The sequence below is a fragment of the Acanthaster planci genome, linkage group LG02 (assembly GCF_054643075.1).
Source record: "Acanthaster planci isolate LZ-2023a linkage group LG02, COTS_SCS, whole genome shotgun sequence".
Taxonomy (NCBI): Eukaryota; Metazoa; Echinodermata; class Asteroidea; order Valvatida; family Acanthasteridae; genus Acanthaster; species Acanthaster planci.
Window position 1 is genome coordinate 3,306,654 of NC_141778.1, and position 21,765 is coordinate 3,328,418.

The following is a 21,765-nucleotide window of genomic DNA, read 5'->3' on the forward strand; positions in this document are numbered from 1 at the left end:
CTTATTTTTCTCTTTTGTCTCGTTTTGGCAGATGTGTTCATTTTCCTCGAGGCTAATCTTGCACTGCCCAGTTCTCCCCAGTTGCCAGCCCCAACCGATTTGATTCTACGAAGGTGCTTCGCTAGCCTTATGGATGTTCATGGAACAAAGTGACCCCGCCTGGCCCCACCCAGGAGCACTGAATAGGTCTCCGTACGCCGACACCCAGCAGCGACAGCTCCAGCGGTTAGCCGCCTCGGAGAGAGCCGACAGCGCCAGCGAGACCTCCGGGAGTGAGTCCCGCGGCTCCAGCGAGGAAGAGGCCGATCGCAGCCCCGGTTCGTCTGTCTCCTCCAGAGTCGATCGCCGCTCGGTCGGTAGCGCCTGCACCTCCCACCACACCCCTTCGCCGCCTGCTACCGCAGCCTCCTCTCCGCCCCAGCACCTTGTCTCCCCTCACCTCCTGAGCGGCGGCGTCGCCTCCAGTAATAACGCTGAGTTGTACCGAGGCGCCTCCGCCTGCCTGGCCGAGCCCTCCCAGCTCCTGCAGAGCGAAGACGTGGAGGTGTTCTTCAATCACCTGGACCGACAACCCTCTCCGAACTCTCGCCAGCACCAGTCTCACCACCAGTGCCTCCCAAGCGAAGGTGGCCTTCCAGAAGCTCCCCAGCAACCCAGTCTGAACCCTCACCCCCACCAGGACCAGTTCAACCCTTCCATGATGTACCAGTCGCCAATGACAAACCTTCCCAGCGTAAGCGCTGGGGGCATCCAGCATTCTTACGACAACTCCTTCCTGCATTCGGCCGGTAGTCCTGTCTACGTGCCAACCACGCGCCCGGCTGTGCTATCGATGCCCCACGCCCACTCTCAGTACCTGCAGGCCGCCGCTCCTACTGGTTCCCCCCAGCAGGCCATGCAAGGCAATACCCACCCAGCTGCCGCGGCCGTCTGGAGCCAGCAATCGGAGGCTGGGTACACCGCCACCACCACCTCTCACCCGTCCGTGGGTCAGCGGTTCGCCTTCCCGCCAAGTCCGCCGATTACCTCTACTGGGAGTCCCCTGACTGCCCGACATGCCTCCACGGCACACAACGGCCTGGGAGCGTACTACGTCAGCCCAGAGATCGCCTCCTGGTCAGCCCCCTTCGACAGTTCTGTAGCACTCCATCCAAACATGATCACAAGACGCCCAAGTCCAGGTAAGTTAGAAATAGTTCATCCTGTGAAACTGGCATTAGCGCAGCAGACTCATGATGAAAAAAAGTTGGTCATTTCAATGTAGTGCAATGATATTTTAACGACCGAAGGTGTGCAGTTACGTATTTCTGGTTTACTCGAGTTAAGCTTTACCGACTTTGGGAAAGAAGTTTCTCAGGTGTGTAAACACGTGAAACCTGGGTTGGAGCAGGTGTTGTAGGTGAAATCTCGACTTACCGAACAGTAAATAGCCAATTTTGGTGCACAAAATGATAGCCTTCATCTTCAAGAAAAATCAACTTTATATGAACACTTGACATGATTAAAGCAACGATTTGAAGTCACATTTGGAGGACATTTTGTTAAATAACGTTGACGATAGAGTGAAAAATATGCATTTTAAATAAAAACATTAGTGAAGGGTGAACGCTAAAGTGTGACTTGACTGAAGAGAACCCAAGCCTCCACGCCTCCAGCGAGTTCCATTCCGCACTAAACAGTAACGATTTATACTTCAGAGATAAGTGATGTCAGCAAGATATTCAAGCCTTCATACAAAACTTGTCTTCTGAAACTCCAAAAGAATTGCCCCCCCCCCATAAAATCCCCCCCTCACACACCACACATTCACACTTCGCCGTACCAAGCGAACCCAAACCGCTGTCGGCGTCTTTCTCTTTCAACCCTTTTATATAACATGTATTGTTAATTGGTAGTCAATTGATACCGTATTGTACAAGCCACTTCGCGCCCGGCGTCTCTCTGTTCTGAACAATTCGGCCCCTTTGTCCCCTCGAGGTGGACGTGGAGTTTGCTCGGCCGTGGCAAGACTGGGATCAGATGTAATCCCTGTTGGTTTTAAAGTCTTAAGCCGGATAAGCGGCTCGTTGAGAGATGCTGGAGTAACCGACCCGCAAAGACGTTAGCTTCGGTCTCACTTCACCTTCATAATGGCTTCGGTGGCTTGGTGCAAACATGGTGTAAATAGCACTAAGTCAACTCGCTCTTACAGAAAGTACTTGTATGACTTAAAAGCAAATTTATTTAGTCGGCCAAGGTTTAAGCAAGATGTATTATTGATGTTCACTCCTCTGTGCCCTTAAAACAGAACCCAACAAAAGACAAGCAAAGAGTGCCCTTCTTTATTGTTATTCATGTTGTTTATACTTTTGGGAGTGTTGTGTTGGTCGTACCTCAAGGCGCACGTGCCATTGACAAGGACCTATTACGATGCCCTTGGTCCCGTGTTGGTGCTCCGTCCAGACAGTACGGCGGTCAGGCTTAGGTTCAGTGACTGACCAGTCATGGATTTGTCTTTCCTGCCCTTGCAAGGTCCTCTTTGTAATTGGCCTTTGTATTTGTCACTCTTTTTCGAAACCCATACGGCCATATATAAAGTTATTAGATGTTACAAGGGGTGGTTGAAATGTATCAAACGGAATTCAGTTCCTCCAGGTTATTTTCAAGACACCAAGTTGTTCAGAGATAGGACTCGACAAATTACCGTGTCTGATTCACGTGTTCGTTTTAATTCAGGATTCACCGGATTTATTGTCAAAAAGAATAGGCTTTCTCTGTAGATTACTGATTAAATTACGCAGTTTCAGTTTTGAAATTCATGTTGACTGGTCTGTGAAAAGGCTTCGACCTTTTGTCAAGAAACTGAAGGTGTGTACCTCCAAAAATAAATGTCATGAAATGAAACACTGCCCCCCCCAAAAAAAAAAGAAGTAGGCGTTGAACAACGAAGAGAAGGAAAGACAAACAAAAATTAAAATGAAACTCGGTCAAAATTCAGGGTGTGATACTGTATGTTGTTAGTAAGCTGACGGCTTATATCCACAAAACCGAATCAAAAAAGCAAAACCAAAAATAACCGTAGGTCTAGTTTGGTTTGTTTTATATCAATGCAGCACAGACCTTCTGCGTAATAATCTTACGAGCGAATAGCGTCCACACAACACGTAGTTGATATTCATTATTCTAATCTTTCGTGAGGTTTATTCTAAAATAATATATACTTCACTTGATAACCTCTACACCGGCACATATAATATCTTTTACATAAAATTACAATGTCCCGTAAAAAAACAGATACGTCTTAGCTAGTATTTCTTTTTGTGCAGCAACTGCAAAATCAGACACATTATGATAATATATACGCTCCTCACACCTACTTCACCCCCGATAATCGGCCATTAAAACTGTTCCCTATCACCCGATATCTAGCATTTGGTTCCCGCTATCTGTACCAGCGTATCATAACATTTAGTTTAGGACAAGATTTAGGCAAACAGACAAGCTGCTATAGTCCTGCTGACTTGCCACGTTCGAGCTGTTTCCATGCTTGCTCCAGATCTCTTTCAAAACAACTAAAATCTGCTTCAAAAAAGAGACAATTTGCTGATAAACGGAGATATGGCCACAAATGGTCATGGCTGTCATAACACGACCTGACGCTGATAAAAACCGAGAACTGTGTTTGGCTCTCTGAAGAGGAAAACGAAACCAATTCCTTTGTTTGCTTCGAGAAAATCGATGAAACATAGCTTCATGGTTCGAACGAGGAAAAATATTCGGTTCGGTAATTAAATATTCCACGGTTTATTTTAGAGTACGTAGATTATTTGGTGTTAGTCACAAAATCAAACGAGCCAAAAATGTGCTAAATTCGTGCTAAGGGTAACGTTCGTGACGACTTTGCTTAAAGTGCTCTGAATAGTTCCCCCCCCCCAAATTGTGCAATTAGTAGTCACAAGCGGTGCGACTTGTTTATAACTGTTGTACATAGTCTGAAATCATCAAGGTTGTTTGGGTCTCATTTTGAAACTCATGCAAGGGGGAACATTAAAATCCGGCCCCTTTTGAGAACAAAGGTTTGAGGTTTTAACAACGTTGCCCTATCTATCCACCGGCCCACCTGTCTTAGGGATGGACTAAACAATGCCCCCACCTTCATAAGCCTTTACACCATGGAGAATAAATCTTTATATTTCCTTGCAAAACACTGAGTATAATGGGAACATAGGCTCAGATAACATGGGGTATGAGTTGCAGAAAAACATTGCTGGGAGCCGACAGTCGGTTTTGAACTTTTGTTGGAGAGGCACAGGCTGGTATTTTAATCCTAGATGAAACCCTGGTTCGAGATGATGGTTAGTTTGGATAAGAAGATAGGGTGGAAGGGAGACGATTGATGAGGCGGCTACAATTCTATGGCACACCCCCAAAGCGTGCAAATTCATTTTGACTTCGCCCGTAAAATGTGTTTTTAAGACAAGTACATAAGGAAGGGCCTCACGAGTTGGGTGGGGATTGATAAGGAATGGTTCAAAGTAATGATAGAGAAATGGAAAACTGGAAGCCGCGTCACCATTACACTAGTAACTACGAAAGAAAATTAATTTAATGGGCCTTATTTCTGACCACGGTATTTAAACCAGTGGCGGTCAAATATGAAAGGCGCGTCGGGTGACATTGAATTGGGCGACCATTATGTTGCTCGTTCAATAAAAAATCATATTCATCAATTTGATTTGACAATCATAATCGTTATGTTTTCAGGCAATCTGTCAAACAAACTGGCAGATAGTTGTGACGGAGATCCCGAATCAATTTCTGAATATTATTTTTCGGGGTCCGTCGGTTAGAGCCATTATTTTGCGCGTTTATACCAACTTATTGCTCCTCGTAACAACTACTCGAGAACCAGAAATCCTCGCCTGGCCCCCCACCGTTTAAGACAGGGATTACTGGTTGTGTACACAGCATCACCGCCCCAAAGCCTCCCTCCCCGGACCAAAATTCGGCGATAAAAACCAGTTTTATCAGCCCTAAAGTTTACCCACTTCCCCAGCTTAACATCCCCTACTAAATCCTTTTTATTATCTCTGCCCGTGAATCGCGTGCAAATACACCCTTACAGGACCGGCGGCAGGCCTAATAGCTCACGGCAGAGCTCCCTGCTCTGATCGTAGAGCAAACTCATAGGTGTATTCCGACCGGAGGAACAATGGCACTTGTATTGTAACCAATTTTTTTTTCCCTATCCATCTTGCTCTTTTTTTTTCAGTAGGCACTATTTACCGATGCCCCATTTTTTTGGTGCGGCAAACAATTTGAGTCAATATTTTCCAATGGGCCTAAGAGTCATTTATTATCCTTTAAGCCCATGGCAAGGCGACCTCCTGTTTCCAAATTAACCCCTGTGGTTTGTTTGCGGGGGTTCAAATTCTAGGGGGGGGGGTTAAGACTGACCTGGATGGGACCAAACTCGGTTTGCCTGCAGAAAAACAGCCAACCGTTTTGGTTCCTGCTGAATGTTAAGAGCAACAAGTGTCGTTCCTTCCACTTTAACCATAGCTCCATGCTTTAACCCACTTGACAAACTAAGAACGCACATGGCACTCTTATATAATCGTATGCTAGCATATCATATCCAGTTTGATAACTTTGAATTTCGTAAAATAGGTTTCCAAAGTAGCTTATTGGAGACATTTTACTGCAGATGGTATATAGCACATTAAATGGAGGGGGGAAGGTAGATCAAAAAATGAGCCCGTGACAGCTTGTATTTGAGACAGATGGTCCGAACGGCACAAGAAGTGACATTTTGACCAAAAAACTACAGACACGCTTAGTTTTGATTTAACCCATGTCAAGACCCAACATTTTGTTGCGTTTGAAGACCTCTTCGGTGGCTTTTGCTACGTTGTGTGGAGGTGCATTTTTTCTTGAGTCGATCCGACAGATTTTTATGTTTTGACGAACTTTTCCGGTGCCCATGACAATGTTATCTATAGGACGTCATGACATTTGAACTTTGCCAAGCTTCACAATAAAAACAAAAGAAATGGGATGTGTTTAACAAGGTTCTGCTTTATTTAGAAAAGAAAACTGTTACAAGAATCGTGATACAGTAAAGCTTATGCAATCCCTGCGCGACAATTGGTTCAGGAAGTGGTGCAGAAAAAAGTGCAGTTGGCTGATCTTGGTGAACTGTACTCTTCCCGAGATAACATGCAAAACCCAAGCTGACTGGAAATCCTCAGATTTCGTTAGGCGCTAGTGCACTTGTTATCCAATTCACCGCCAACGGTTTACCCGAAGTTACCATTTGCCGACTCGCGAACCGCGTGGTTAAAACTCAACCAATGGTTATGCCTATCACGAGTTAACTTCTTGGATCAAGCCAATCATGCTTCCAATCATAATGCCAACCTCTGTTCCTTGCGTATTCCTTGAATAGTAATATTAATGTTAACCGCGCCTTGAAAAGGATCCACCTTAAACGATTTCTGGTTAAAATTTTGATTTGCTCGTGTAACAAGTTCACGTGTATACCCATTGATTCAGTTTTGAACGGCTTTTTAATACATACAGGCCCCTTATCTCCAGAGTCACTTCAGCATACCTTTAATCACGTCAAAAAAAAAGAAGAATTAATTTTATAAAAAGGCAGAGTTCTCAAACTGCTGCGCGGAGAAGTTTCACTTTTCTCATTTCATTTTTAAAGCAAGATAGACACTAGTTTAGTGGAGTCAAAATAGCTTGGTGTGTTTCCTTGCGTGCGTGTTTATTGCGGCTGACGGCTTGTACCTACTCTACTGACAATGTAATGCCAGTAGGAAAAAAACTTGAAGGACACTTTAAAAGCTAGGTAGGATCAGTTCGTTTTACAAACCTTTTTGTGGAGCGGAAAGAAGAGAGAAAAGGTCAATTGATCCCCTAATTACCAGCAGTGCATTTTTATTTACTAAACAACGTCGTTAAAGTGTTAGTTTGATCTTATAGCGACGCTCATGTGAATAAAAACAACTTCTCTCACCAACCAAACAGATTAGACAAATAAAGCTATGTACATTTTGTACGCCGGTGGAAGAAGATCGCACCGTCCAAATCTCAACGGTTAAACCCGTGGGGGTCAGGGGCCAAATGAATTAGCAATTTATTTTTGTTGACTGTGTCAGAAAGGAACCATTTAACTTGGTTGAGATCGTGTTGGGTAGGCAGGTTGTAAGGTCCATGTTAGCTTTAGTGCTTGGTACCGGGTCGAATCGGAATTAATCGATTTTGCCCCTGATGTGCGACCGTGGATTTTGAACTCAAGTACAGCCTTTTTATGGCTCAAAATACGTCCGTCTTAACTTTTTTTTTGGGGGGGGGGTCAGCGACGTGGTTATAGGATCGCATGTGACGTCAATGACGGCATTTTTACTTTTGTTTGAATAGGTACGCGACTTTTTGCTATAGCCATCTCTTCACCCCACGGTGGCATTCTATGCGAGAAATTACGGGATATCAAAAGACTTTCTCGAGTCACTTTAAATTTAACTGCTCCATCATGTATTTTTGATGCATGTTGTCAACGTAGTACGACAGCTTAAAGTGCCGACCGCATGTTTCACTGCTCTAATACTCAGTGCTTTTCCCGATAAATTACCATCTTCGTTTGCGCTTCGCGTTTGGTCAGTGGACAGTGGAAAAGCGGGAACTTGTTTTTGATAACCAGCTTTGTTCAGATCTGTAAGCCATAAGCTGTATGAGAAATTAAATGGTTTTGTCAGTTATTTCACAGATATACTCTCAAAATACCAGGCGATCGGTGATAGATAAATTTGAAATGTATAAACGTTTGACTTTTTCCACATTTAAAATTATCTATCAGTTTGACCCAAGCAAATGGATGAATTTCTAACGGCAGCTAATGGTAACTGTTTCCAGTTTACCAATATTATTATTGTTATTTTGTCTTCGGTGTCCATTCATCGACTCCCCCTTGGTCGGCTATTCTCACGTGATCACGCCAGGAGACGCCACAGACATGTACAAACTCACACGCGCGTCCCAATGTTGTAGGGTCTCCCTTATATTAAGCGGGAAGGCGGCCCTTTTGTGTCGCTGGGTTCTCGCCACTGGGCAAACACATTGGTGTTCGTTTCGCTTTTGATTTGCCTGCAGTCCCCCTCCCCCGGGCTCATTTATTTCTCGAATTTATTGATTGGGCGTGTCCGGCCCACGTTCCTGCAGAATGCCGCGCCGTGTGCCCGCCAAATTCACAGGCGGAGTTTTGAATGTTGCGACAATAAACACACGTCGTGTATACAAGAAAAACAAATCTCGCAACACAGTTGTAGACTTCCGAGGAATTAATTATTCGTTGACGGTATTTCTCTCTCTCTCTCTCTCTCTCTCTCTCTCTCTCTCTCTCTCTCCTCTCTCTCTCTCTCTCTCTCTCTCCTCCTCTCTCTCTCTCTCTCTCCAAGCACCCCTCTGTCGCTTTGGGGAGTCCCGCATGTAAATTGACTCATTATTTCTGGTGGGTTTTTTTTTGGGGGGGGGGGAAACGTGGTTTACACGGGATAAGTTTGCTTGAGTGTGTGGAGAAATTGCAGAATGATGTTTCCTGTACATCTTAGCCGGGATTTACCTTGAGAAAACTGTTTCTTAAATGGCAGCCTTTGCAGGAAAATAATGAATAAATGAATGAAATGAAACATTCCAAAAGGCGATTTTGTGGCTGATTTTATAACGTGCCAAGCGCAACAGGAGTTTTATCGTGTGATACTAACGCTTACCCATCATTATTTGCATATTTTGGAAGAAATTGTGGATATGGCTGTGATGACAACTTTCTCAGTTAAAAGCGAGTACCAGCATGCAGGCGCCTCTCTGTCTTAACACCATTGTGCATGTACATGTACTTGTATACACATCTGTCAACTTGATGATGTTACCCCAAAATAAATTATTTCTAATGACCTTCCAAACAGCGAGTTGCCAATATGGCTATTGAGTGGGTTAGCAGACGGCATGCCTGACCCGGTACCAGTTAGAAATCTGTTAGAAATCTTCCTCTTATTTCTCAACAAAAAACCTCACTTTTCCCACCTTCTCAAATGGGCAATGAAGCTAGTTAGAATAAACGATAGGCTTAATTGGCGACGTCCATGACTCTATCCATGCCTTCCACTTGGTTCGATTCCTGTCAGGTAGAATTTTCGGTCATGTGACTGGCTAATTTCGCTCATGTGATCGGCAGGGTGAGTGGTGTAAGTTCGTCAAGCCCTCATTGGGGAGAAGTCGATTGTAAAATCACACAGGTGAGCACTTCCATGCCGTGTGCGCGTGCGTGCATGCATATCGTGCGAGAAAGCAATTCTCCATTTTTGCTACTTCGTCCACAAACCTGTTTTTAAGGGGATTTGGCTTTCATCATGCGTGACAGGCTAGGTATATACGATATACGAAGTTAGGACTCAATCGGCATAAGGATAATTGCGTTAAATGAGACATATATTAACAAAGTAGCTTAACTGGAGTGTTTCTAAGCGCTCCTCTGTTCATCCTGTAAACCAGCATTATGGCATCATCCAATCACTCTCAACTGCATCAAAAGTATCGCTTACTCCAAGTTTCACAATTAACCTCTCTTATCTCAAGTTGTGGAATTAAGTTTTTTTCCTCAGAATTAGACACTGTTCCTTATCGCATGTATATAGAACACCAAATTACTGCCGATGAAATAACCAATATCCTTGGTGCATGGCCAGTATTAATGATGTCATTAGTAGCAAATGACTTCATTTTGTACTGGACAGCTGACACCTCTCAAACCAATTTCATTATTATAATATTCCTGTAGAATTTCAGTTTCCCTTTAGCGGGTGCAAATGTATGTGCGTTTATGTTCTGAAACTTATTTGTCAGTGTGATATTGAGTTATCGTGTTGTTGTAGAGGCTGAGATGCTTTCATGCGAAATCTCAGTTTTATAAAAACAGAACCCCTCATTGGAAGCAAACTTTCTATATCGGTTGTTTTGGTATACGAATGTAACCCTTTATTTCTCCTTGACTGACAAAGCTCCACGAATCCGCATATTCATTGCACATTACCGTATCGAAGTAGGAGGTGCCGGACTATGTTTTTTCAATTGGAGGAACCCCTGAAAATATTCCTACATCTTTGAAAATATTTGTCTTTGATCTCTTCCCACCCACACCCTCTTGTTGCTCAGCCATGTCTTTCATGCAGTCCCCTTTACCACTAGCCCCTTTATCCTGCCTCCATCTTTCTTGACCTTTCCTTTTTCCCTCCTGCATTGGTCCATGCTTGGTTGATTCTCGTTTGCTTTTTTATTCCCTGTCTATCTGTCGTTTTGCCTTTGAGAAAGATTCTGCTAGGATAGAAACGTCAGGTCCTCCGTATTTGTGATACATCTTTTGTAGTGAGACGAATTTTGACCATATTATATATGATCTTCATTTGTATTCATCTTCAATCTTTAACAACGTTTGGAGTTAGCTATTGCTTCGCTTTCGATTCAAGATGGCCGGCTTGTGAACAAAGCATGAATATCAATGACAAACGTATGGCACACTGGTAGACGTGTGCTGTCTCCAAACCTCGGCGCCGAAGTCGTTCGTTTTGGCATCGGCTTGTAGTCTTGTTTGTAGCCTGACTTGATCCATCAAGAAATAGGATTTGATCTGATGGAAACCCTCGTGGCCGTGATCCGATCTTCTCTTTGACTTAGAAATAACGTTTACGCACGCCTTATCTTGGTAGTAGACAGCTGTTTGGGTCGAAACAGGAGATGTGATATTAATGAAACATCTATTTATTTGCTGCAATTTGACAATAATAGGCTGCCGCTCGGCATACGGCATCTGCATCAATTTTCAATTAAATTTTTGACTGATAGTGCCCGAGTTGTTTGCTGCTAGAGCGAAGTATAGCAAAATGAGTCCGGCGCGACATTACTGTCTCAGCCGCTTATTTGTTCGGCGATCTGCCGATGGGGAAGCTCCAAAGGGGTTTAAACTTTCATTTCCAGTGGTTCACCAGCAGTCGGAGATTTTAATTACATAGTCCTATAGCAGTGAATAGATGTGTATACCGGGATGGACTTTAGGGATGGTAATAAAAGTCATTGGCAGATTTCGATCGAAATGAAGGCCATCTTTAAACCCTGTCGATTTTTTCCTGCAATGAGTTGTGCCAAAACGGACGCCATGTTTCAAACAAGAACTGGTTCCCATTCATTTCCACACTTTGTTACAAACTACCAGCTTTACGGCCCAACGCCATCAGCATCGGGAAAATGTCAGGATTGCGCAACAGTAAATGCGCACATAGATGCGCACATCGATGATTAAATCCCCACTCAAAACAATTAGTAACATTCTCAGAATTTCCCAGGATGTTGAAAAAGACATCAAATTTGGGCTTAACTTACCGTCTTTAACCACCCGTCCATTTTTTGTTAGGGGAACCTGTAACTTGACGGTGAAACTTCCGAACGAAGATAATCTCCCCTCTAATACAGCATATCTAGAAGACATCGCCATATTGAAATAATTAATCTTCTGCTTGTCAAGAAATTGGCCAATACGAGGGTTCTACTGATTCCAAAATTCCCCAAGGTTCAAGCTCACAATCTGTTGCAGACTTGGGACCCTGTGAGGTTTTACCAACGTTTAACTGCATCGGTCAAAAATCCCTTTAGGCAGAAATTGGGAGCATTCGAGTCGCCATTTTTTCTCGGCACGGGCAGAAGAAACAATGACGTCACACTGCGATTACATCTGCGCTCTCCTGCAAATACCATGCTGTGACGTAGTCAACCTTTATCTCATTGAAAAGTGCACTTTTTAAACAAAATATGGCATCATTATATATCTTTTCCCCTATTTCGGCTTCAAGAAACAATTCAATGAACTTTTCTTGGAATCACATTTTGTGCATGTTTAAACAGTTGAACATTAAAATTGACTAAGCTTTTACAGGCAAGTTAATAGATGTAAACCCAGGAAAACAATGTTTGCATGTTCAAATTTTGAACCCCAAATTTGCTCTTTGAAAATTTTTCACAGACAAGGATGCTCGCTGGCTTATCGCCATATACAACAGTAGCCTAAATTGCCAAAGGAAATGGGAATCTTCGACAACAGAGTACATGCGATGTATAAAATCTAGCAAATTTTTTGTGCAAGAATCAATGCAGCATTGAGGTTGAGTGCCTCGGCGCACATCGCAGTTTTGCTTATGAATATGCAAGTTCATTATAGAGGTTTGTGTATGACAGCCATCTTTCCTGTAGGCTAACTGCGTTTGTTACGGAGGGATAGCACAAAAAGTCTATCCCTGTGTTCCCTGTGGAACAACAACTCTTACCCAAAAATGGCTGCAGTTCCCTATTAAAAGAAAAACCCAAAAGGCCCCAAAATACAGATAAACATAGCAGAACAAAAATTTAAAATGAGATTAATTGAAACACAGACGTGCAATTTGAAGGGATTTGGTAAAATATTTCTATTACATGGTCCTTTTTAGCACTGTAGCAAACAGTAATTTGTAGAGTTGCTGTAGTGCAAACCAGGGTAATTTTTTTTTGGTCTCTCTCTTTATGTGGGAGGTCGATTGGGCTATTTATCGTCGAGAAAGCTACGAGCATAAACACGGTTTCTCGTGGCTCGTTCTGACACAGACAAAGTGTGAAAAGCACCTTGTCATACCTGTCAGATAAGGAACAATCACCTCTAAATGTCAAGAATCCGCGCTAATGAGATCCGTTTCACATATGACGAGTACGAATGTCGTATTGGCGTTTCTCACGCATCATTTCCCCATTCGTATCGACGGTCTTTATAGGGAATGGGGAAATAACGAGTGCGAAAAAAGACGTAATTATTTTAAAACAGAGCTCATAACCTTTCGTCATCTATCATCGTTTTCGATGGAATCTTAATATATGTATGCTTGTGGATCTGTTAGATGCTCAATCATGGAAAAAAAGAAATGAAGACTCGATTATCTCCAGTCCCAGACGCGCTTTATTTTCTCATTTGTGTCTGTCTTTCCAACATTTCAGAAAGTCGGTTAGACATCAGCAATTATCATTTTTAGATAGTGCTGATTTGTCTTCTTTTTTCTTTCCCTTTTTCTTTCTTTTTTCGTTGCCTTGTGCCACGATGGGCCGTGGTTGTCGTTGGCATGAAGAGGGAACATTTTAGAGGAAAGGAATTGACTAATCACCAAAGTAATCGTGGGAAAAGCTGAGTGAGGGCTCGAATCCAACGATGATTCTGGCAGGTCTGTCCAGGCCCAGAGGACAGGCAGGTTTCGAAATCCGACATCGTCCGCAACAGCGCGTGCTCAGTTGAGGTATGAAGAAGGGACACAGATGATCTCATGCGCTTACTGCTTTGTTATACGTCTATTATGATGTACATGTACCACTCCTGTACTGAATAGAGGTACTTGTCAGCCGGTGTCCGGCTTGAGGCAGTTTTCAAGTTATCGCTTTGTCTCCATTTCGTGTGTTCGCTTACAATATGTGCCTTAAAATTGAGTGAAACGACCGTGAACTTAAAGAAGACTTCACAAATTTGTTATTTGAATTGAATTTCACGTTTCTTTGCCTGAAAATACATAGGGGTGATATCGGCGTCACTCGCACGAGGGTCATACACCTTCATCCTGGAATTGCTCCACATGAAGATAGAGCTTTCGTTTATCGACACAGGGCAGTTTCTATTGCCTATCTATGAGCGGCCATAGATTCCATCAATTTTAACCGTGTTTTTTTGCCCCAAAGTTTTCATTTGTGCCTCTTTTATGCTGAAGAGGGTATCTCTTCAGGTTTAGGTGAGCTCCCTAGCACCTGTGAACTTTACAAACATTAATATTTGTCATTTCTCTTTATGTTTTGTAATTTTAAAGATATTTGTGTGCGCAATGCATGGTGCCATGCATACTCAATTTGGTGTAACCGCTAGTTCCGTTGGAAGACACATCTTGGAGTTGACGTAAAGTGCGACATCTCCTTCCAGAGGTGAATCTCACTTGCAAAGCAGTCATTACATTCAATCAGACCACATTGATGCCTCACCATGCCCCAATCAAGCCCCGATAGAGGTAATTGGGTGTCGTAGGTGTTATCGTTCTCCCTCGTTAAGATAAGGTTAATCAAATTCTCGACTATCTTCCCACTATTACTCCAACGGACCCCAGCCATGGCTCTCTTGACTGACAAGTGTCAAGCCGCTAAGTGAGTGAAGAGCGCGCACGCGGAAGTCCACGCGAGGTTTTCAGCACCCGTTTGAAAAAAAAATGGTTACAGAAAGCGGCGTAAGGTTACAGCTCACTTCGAAGTGGAAATTAGTTACCCCCTGTTACGGGGCGCAACCACGCGTTGAAAGGTAAACATGCCAAGACATTCCTGGGTAACACACCCCTCAGAATGGCTTGGGGTTATCTGGTAGAGTATCGTAGTATTAGCTCATCTCCGTAGGGCTACATAAACAATCCCGATGCTCCAAGCACCGTCTGGTATCCAGCATGTCAAGGAAGTTTGCAACAAGACACTCAATTCTGCCCCAACACGCCATTAACAATCAAGGACTAATTCGCGTAATTTGGGAGATGATTTGACACGCGTGGGTTCCTCCTCGAGCTAGAAAGGGAAAAAGACGGGGACTAAAGTGGCCAGGACGATTTAATTTACGGCCTGCCCAGCCCCGACTGTCATTCCTGGAGTGATTGATCCCCCTGCGTCAGCGCGGTCAGCTGGCACGTTTTTCACCGTGGTGTGGCCGGCCTGGCACCACCGCAGCGTGCGTGGGGCTCCGATCCCGCGACAGGCAGGCGCGCCGAGAGAAGCGATGAAGCCTTCACGATCGGGTCCGCAGATCGCAATGTGTCACCCTGTCAAGTTTTGGAGTAGTGGACACGGAGGGGCTGTTATTTTGGCTGAGGTGCGGTTGACAGTGAAGTATCGAAGCTGTCTAGTCTTAGCCGACTCTTCACTTGTCTTGCTGGTGGTTGAACCAGGACGAAGTCTACTCGGCAAATCAAAAGGGTCCAAGACAAGAGACTGAGAGTGGCTCTTATGTTCTGATTTAAACAGAGCCGACGCCTGAGTAAAATCAACCAATGTTTGTCTTAAGCCATCGCATTCCATCCAAAAGAGGTTTAATGGCGAACCTTACTTCTTCCGTGGATTTACGGTTCTACGTTTCGTTAACAATACATCCCATGGCACATCACCCTTCGCACATTATTTGGCATGCCACAAGTCAAGGGATGTTTGCACTCCAATTATATTAGAATAACTTAAAACACCCAACATTGTCATATTTGAGAGCAGTTAGAGGTAAGGTGTAAATGGGGATCCAATGAGGGTACATGTACGTCTCCCCACTTTTTGACAGGGGAAGAAGGCAAGTTTTGAGGTATTTTTCGAGCTTCCTGTCAAACAAAATGGATGGAGTCGTGCCAGGGTTTCCCCTGCCTATTCAAGTGTGAGGCGGCCCACCTCACTGATTTTAGTGACCACCTCTGTCTTTTTTGTTGAATGTTACCACCCCACAGTCAAAATAGACAAAAATGGAGGGAAAAAGCAAAATGTCTTAGATGGTTTGAAATGGGTCAGTTCCATATCGTTCAGATTGGTAAAGAGAGACACAGAATAAAAGATCGATTTGTTTTAGACTTTTTAGAGGGGAAATTAAGAGGAGGTATACTACATTTATTATACTACATATAATTAATTTTAGGCCTTTTTGAAAACAGTCGCTTCTGTTTTAGGCGCAAGAATTTTGGCAAAATTCGTTTGACCACCTCCAACATATTATCAGTACCCCAGGGCAACCCTTAGTCGCTCTGAAAAGGGCATAAAATGTACAAAACGTTTTAAATACATGTATGCGTAATGTATGGTGTAAGTTTACGTAAGACGTAAACAGCGCCCCCTAGTGTCACGGGGTGTCTTTTGGAATTTCCACGGCCGGCATTTTTTCTCATTCAGTCATACCCCATCCCCCAGTCCTCGACACAGATTAACGGCACTGCAGGATTAGGACTGCCCAATAGTAAAATCACGAAGTTCCGGAGATGTGGATGACAGTGGCATGGACATTATTAAGGAATAAGAAGATTAATCCCTTCATTTCCTTTTCATTCGAGTGTTTTACTTTTAGGTCTTAAAAAGTATCTCCGAATTGAGAAATAACATTAGGCAGTTTCACTTTGGTAATTAGTATTAAGTTGTCCTTGGCGGAATATATTAACCCATGTGATGCTGGTCTGTATCATCTTCCCGTTCCACATGCGTCGTCTGCGCGTGCGCCGTGTAGCCAAGCTGCATCCTGATTGACGCCGTCAGTCAACCTTGTTCCCGACCATTTGAAGGATCACCAGGGATTCCAAGCACGAGACCACACAGGATCAAGGTTAAAGGTGACCGGAGGTTCCAAGATGCAGTATTTTCTTCTGTGTGGAGGTGTAAGAAATAAGATATTCTATTTTGTCTAAATTAAAGTGAAATGGCAGTTTTCCTTGCTGTATTTCAAAGCTTGATTCACCCAAACCCACCATAGGCAGATTTGCCAGAAACGGCTGGAAACTTCGAATGATGTACCGATATCAAAGAAGATCGACTGACGGCGAATATTCTCCGCCCGTGGTGGATGCGAAAAAAACCATAACCTTCTCCGTACATTTACAATAAACTATTGTTCCCATTCACTTACATGCATGGAAACCATTTCACTCAACCTAGTTTCCCGTCTGTCAGAAGAAAGAGTATTTTTCAGCATCTATAAATGGAAGTCACGTTGTTGGTCTGAGGACTTCGACAATGTATAACAAATCCGGCCCAATTTTCTGCCAATTTGTTGAACCGATGTTGATACCTACCTCCAGGGAGTTTGTATTGAACCCAACCATGCGTCAAATTAGTTCCGTCACGGGGAACTTCCAACAAAAGTTGACTCGCCTCCGGTTTTTATGTTTTGCTTGCTAAGCCGAACTACGAACCTCATGCAACCTTGGGAAAAAAACTTCAGCTCCTGACATTCCTTCTTCTCCAAACAACATTCGGGACAGGATTAGGGGGCGTGTACCTCTCGTGCTTGTGGGGGACGCGCGTGAAGCCCTGGTGCTTGGAATGCCTCTGCCGTTTTTATTTCTCAACTGCCTTGGTTGATGGGATGTTCGTAACACGCTTCCTCCCTTTTCGCTTCCTGGAAGTAAAATGCAAGCAGCCTCAGAACCAAGAAACCTTTTTACATTCGTTAAAAGTTCCATTTTCTGACCCAAAGTCGGTAAAATCTACATCTGCGTGTACTTGTGGGATTCGTTTTAAACGGTGGAAAAGAATTAACATAATTTATTCATTCAGGCAATTTCATACTGTGGTTACAATAATATTGCTCCACTTCTTCACCGATTTTCTGTGTTTATACAGTACATGTATAGTGATTCAGTGCGTGTACCCAATTTTCAGTGATCTACTAAGTCTTTCAGGTTAAAACTTTCTGTTTTGAGCTGTTGACCTCCGTGAACGGGTAATTCAAAATCCTCGAACGTATATAAATTCGTTTTTTTAAGTAATTGGGTGTTTCAAGTTCCAAGCATCAAAGTGCCAACAACCTATAAGTTGGCCAGCCGCCAGACCTCTATAAAACAGAGGTAAACCACTGTCGATGGGCGATTCCAAGTAGGTCCATTAAAGTTGTAATGAATGTCATTAGCTCTTTTATGTTTAAGTACCATTCTCGTTAAATTTAAATTACAATCACCAGCGCACAAGTTATTCGGAAAATCCTATTTGATAACGAGTTTTCCATTGCTGTCCAAATCACGTCGGTGTGTTCTCTGTTTAATCGTATCTTACAATAGTGGTACAAGAAAAAGTTACCCTGGCCCGTATTTTTCTTTTATCGCCGAACATTTTGATAAGCATCGTGTACCGCTCCTACTGAAATATGTCCATGTTGCCCGTTGTACAGGGGGTGGAACTCGTGCCCACAATGAATTGATACAAAAAAAGGGCATGTAGCATTGCGATAATTGCCGAGTGCGGGAATAATGCCCGGCCACTCGACGTCCCCGATTCTGAAGTATCTACACAGGCACTCATGTAGGTCCAATCGGCGTCAGTATCGATACCACCAGTGTGGAAATCAGTGCGCAGTCAGCCACGCTCACATCGAACTCTGAACTTACGAGACAGTATCGATTCTTGTGTCGATCAATATATGCATCAAGTTACTCGAAGTGCGTCTACACGTCTTTTTCTCAGCTCAGCAGATATCAAGTGTAAGAGATATCGGAGAAGTGGCTTTGATACCATTTCTTAGTCATATTGTACTGACGAAAACATGTCATAGCACTTCGTGTTTTCCCCCTACGTAGACTGACAGCCTTGTTCTTTTTTCTAGTAAGCATTTTTAAATGATGTGAGTGTAATTCTTACCGTCAGTAAGCTCTGGCAAGCTGTGTGGAATGGAATTCTAAACCTGCGTTCTTGTTTGCTTTGGGACAGCTATAGTCCTCACAGGTGTACCTTCAAACATTCTTGTCGATTTGTCAAAAGAAAGATGGGTCGCGGGCGAACTTCGGTTCTAATCCAGGAACAAGAGGATAAAAAAGTACAGAACCCTCAAAAAGTTGTCGCTGAGCAACTCTTGAGAGTTGGCCCTTGCGGTACCACCGTCATCCGAGCTGTTGAACTAGTCGCTTGGGGTCGGCCCTGGCCAACTCGCAACGGCAAACATGCGCCCCATTATTGAAGGCGGACTTCACACGCAGGAACACAATGCGCCCGCTTAGAAATCGAAGACACAAGTTTGTTTTGTGGACTCTTCTTTCTTCGTTTTATTTTCTGCCACAGGAGGTTGCCGGTTTTATTTGATGTATACCTACAAAAAAGTGCTTAGCCCTCTGTGATCGACCGGAGGTCAACGTTATTAGCCATCTTCGGGCTAACAGGAGACACGCAGGCTGTCTGAGTTATTGTATTCGATTGTATTTCCAAGATGAATAAATCTTCTGGAGGGATACGCTTTCTTCTCCTTTTTCGTCGCCTTCAGTAATGTGATGACACATGCGTGGCGCTATGTTATAACCTTTAAACCCATCGCAAAAGCAGTACAGCCTGCAGTGTAATGGGCTAAAAGAGCGCGTCAAGTGCGAAGTAATCGATACTCAGGGCCAAAATGGTAACAGCGACAGCAAAAGTTGAGAATGTTTATACCTCCATTTTCTTCTTGTTAACTGCGGAAAGTTCATTCGATTCGAATGAAAGGATTTTCAAACTGCATCAAATGGTGTAAAAATGTCATATACATCTGGAACGACATCACAGTTTTCCATGAAATATGGAAATTTGCATTAACATAAAAACCAAGAGGGCAAGCGTAAGAGCCAAGAAGGCACCAAATACACGTACACTTTTAAAATAGCAGAACAAAAATTGAAAATAAGGTTAATTTACGCACAAAGAGGCCCTTTCAATAGTTGTAGTGAAAAACAAAGCTGCGGTGCATAAGCCCTTCATCTTATCTTTATCTGAAGTGCCTGCTTCAGTTTTTATATGTGTCTTTGTGTCAGAAACTGTTTGGTGTCATGCTTGAAAGTTTCGTTATTTGTGCTTCGATTGTCCCAATAAAAACTATGTCGATGGATCAACAATTTTTGCGAGTTTTGCATCCTGTCTAACCCCGAAGATCGGACAAGTAGCCATGTAGCCCATGGCGATGTTGCTAGAAGTTTGAAGCGCAGTGCCCTGTGATAACTCGCAGGTCCATGACACAAACCATTGTCCGCCTCATAAAGACCATGGGAAAAAAAGCTATTAACTCAACTGCTTTGCGCTTTAAGAACACTGAACAAGTTCCCTTCATTACCAGCAATTAAGGACAATCACATGTCATGCCCCCTTGAGCGGGGTATTTGTGTATGTTTGCGCCAATTGACTTCTATCAGGCGAGTTTTTTCTTTCGTTTTTGGAGGGCACTTCAGAACGACACTGTCATTTTTCATTGTTATTCCCTGATCGTTTTAGATTGTGTACACACCATGATTGCAATTTTTGTCTTGTTCGTTAATGGTCTCGTGCCCTTTTGCTCTTTATATTTCGCAGCAAGCTGGCTTTACCGCGAGCGGTAGTATCGAGAGTCATCAGCCAGCTCGAGGGTCTATTTAGTGCACTGGCGCGGGCTCGGGTGAGCATGTGGCCCCATTCCCATCGGCTATTGCCTCCCGCTTCTCGTCGCCGGGGCCCTTCGGAGTCTAGGCCCCCGGAAAATGTGGCACTGTAGGGCCCCGGTTCTCGATAGGCCCGTGAGCCTATACTTGAACCAGCTGGTAGCTCTTTACAGCGCGGGGTCTGGGAGTTCGGCAATGGAGTTCTTGAAACTGGAAAGAAATTATCTCCAAACGATGACAGAGTAATGAATGCCAAATTGCATCAACGTAAAATCAAGAGTAGTGCAAACGTTGTTGTAAAAGTAATCAATAATTGAAAATGTATTTACCAGGATAAACTAAATAATTTTGCGAGATACTTCAAACGTTGAAAGTGACGTTTGTGTGAATGCTAAAATTCACGATACATACATTAGAATAAGTGACCCAGATGGTTTGGTTCTTTTGCTCTTCAACGAGTACTCTAAACTAAACTTATGGGAATGCATCTTTTTCTCTAGTAACGTCTTTATCGTCTTCTTCACGAATTCCTTTGCTTTCCAAGAAGTTAGATTGTAATGACAGAAACATGTCTTGCTTAGTGACGCAAGACCCTCTGCATATATGATAAATGCGCAGTGGATGATCATTGATAACCCACACGACCCCAATATTGAGCAGGATGTATACCATCACAACACATATCCGGCCTAACAGCTATCTTAAGGAGTGAGTCTAGTCCTTGGGCTACCTAGACTGGACATTAACCTTCATTCGAAACACTTTGCTCAAGGTACCAATCTAGCGCCCCCAGCCAACTGCCCACAAAACTTCTTTCGCGCATTATTCCGAATTGGACTTTGTTTTAAAATTGACCCAAAAGGGCTACCAACTGATTGTCTACCCACACAGAATGCCTTTGCTATAAACGTCTTTGCTCCATATTTCGCAAACTATAATGAGAGTAATGAACCGTGATGTTGCACAAAAAGCCCAATACGCGTGGTCGTGTTGTATTCGCCGGAGGAAAAATACACGTGTGTGTAACGGCGGATATCAGGCGGGATTTTTATCTTTTGTAAATTGAATTCTCTTATCTCCCCGATTATAATCCCTGTTTTTATGGCCCAAAACTGACACTTTCCATTGGTTGATTAGCATTATAAATAGATAACGCTGATTCAGGGACGTATGCTGGGAATTAGCATGTGCACGTATGCCGTCAACTTCGGTCTTTCCCCTTATTTAAAAAAAATGGCAGGTTTTTTTTTGGCTCTTTTTCCTTTTTTTTTTTTGGAGAGTGAACTTGGGTTGATATTTTACCATTATTTAATAGTTTACTTCACTTAGTGGACTTAAAACTATTAGGTATTTTTATCTGATCGCAGCTGTGTCCTTATGTAAGCAAACGTTTTATCCTGGACGGACGGTGAAAGTTCTCTACCGGAAAGCAACAGCCGCACTTTTGCGATAAACAAAAAGTAAATTCACCATAAAATGCAAGTAGAAAAAGAAATAGTTACAGTAAATTTGGTAATAATTGCCCGAATCATATCTTAGTAGTTGACTTTGCTGATTACGGACAGTGGGAGGAAACATATTTTATGGTCGG

The 21,765-nt window shown here is 43.3% G+C and overlaps 1 protein-coding gene across 4 annotated transcripts in view; it reads left to right on the forward strand.

Annotated features, from left to right (window-relative positions):
• The window catches only part of LOC110975332 (GATA-binding factor 2-like), a 45,407-nt gene that overhangs the window by 8,356 nt on the left and 15,286 nt on the right, over window positions 1-21,765 (forward strand). For all 4 annotated transcript variants that reach the window (XM_087130892.1, XM_087130901.1, XM_087130897.1 and 1 more), the window contains exon 2: window positions 32-1,181. In XM_087130892.1, the coding sequence (XP_086987018.1) occupies window positions 134-1,181 (1,048 nt within the window). In that variant the 5' untranslated portion in view covers window positions 32-133. The remainder of the gene's footprint in view (window positions 1-31; window positions 1,182-21,765) is intronic.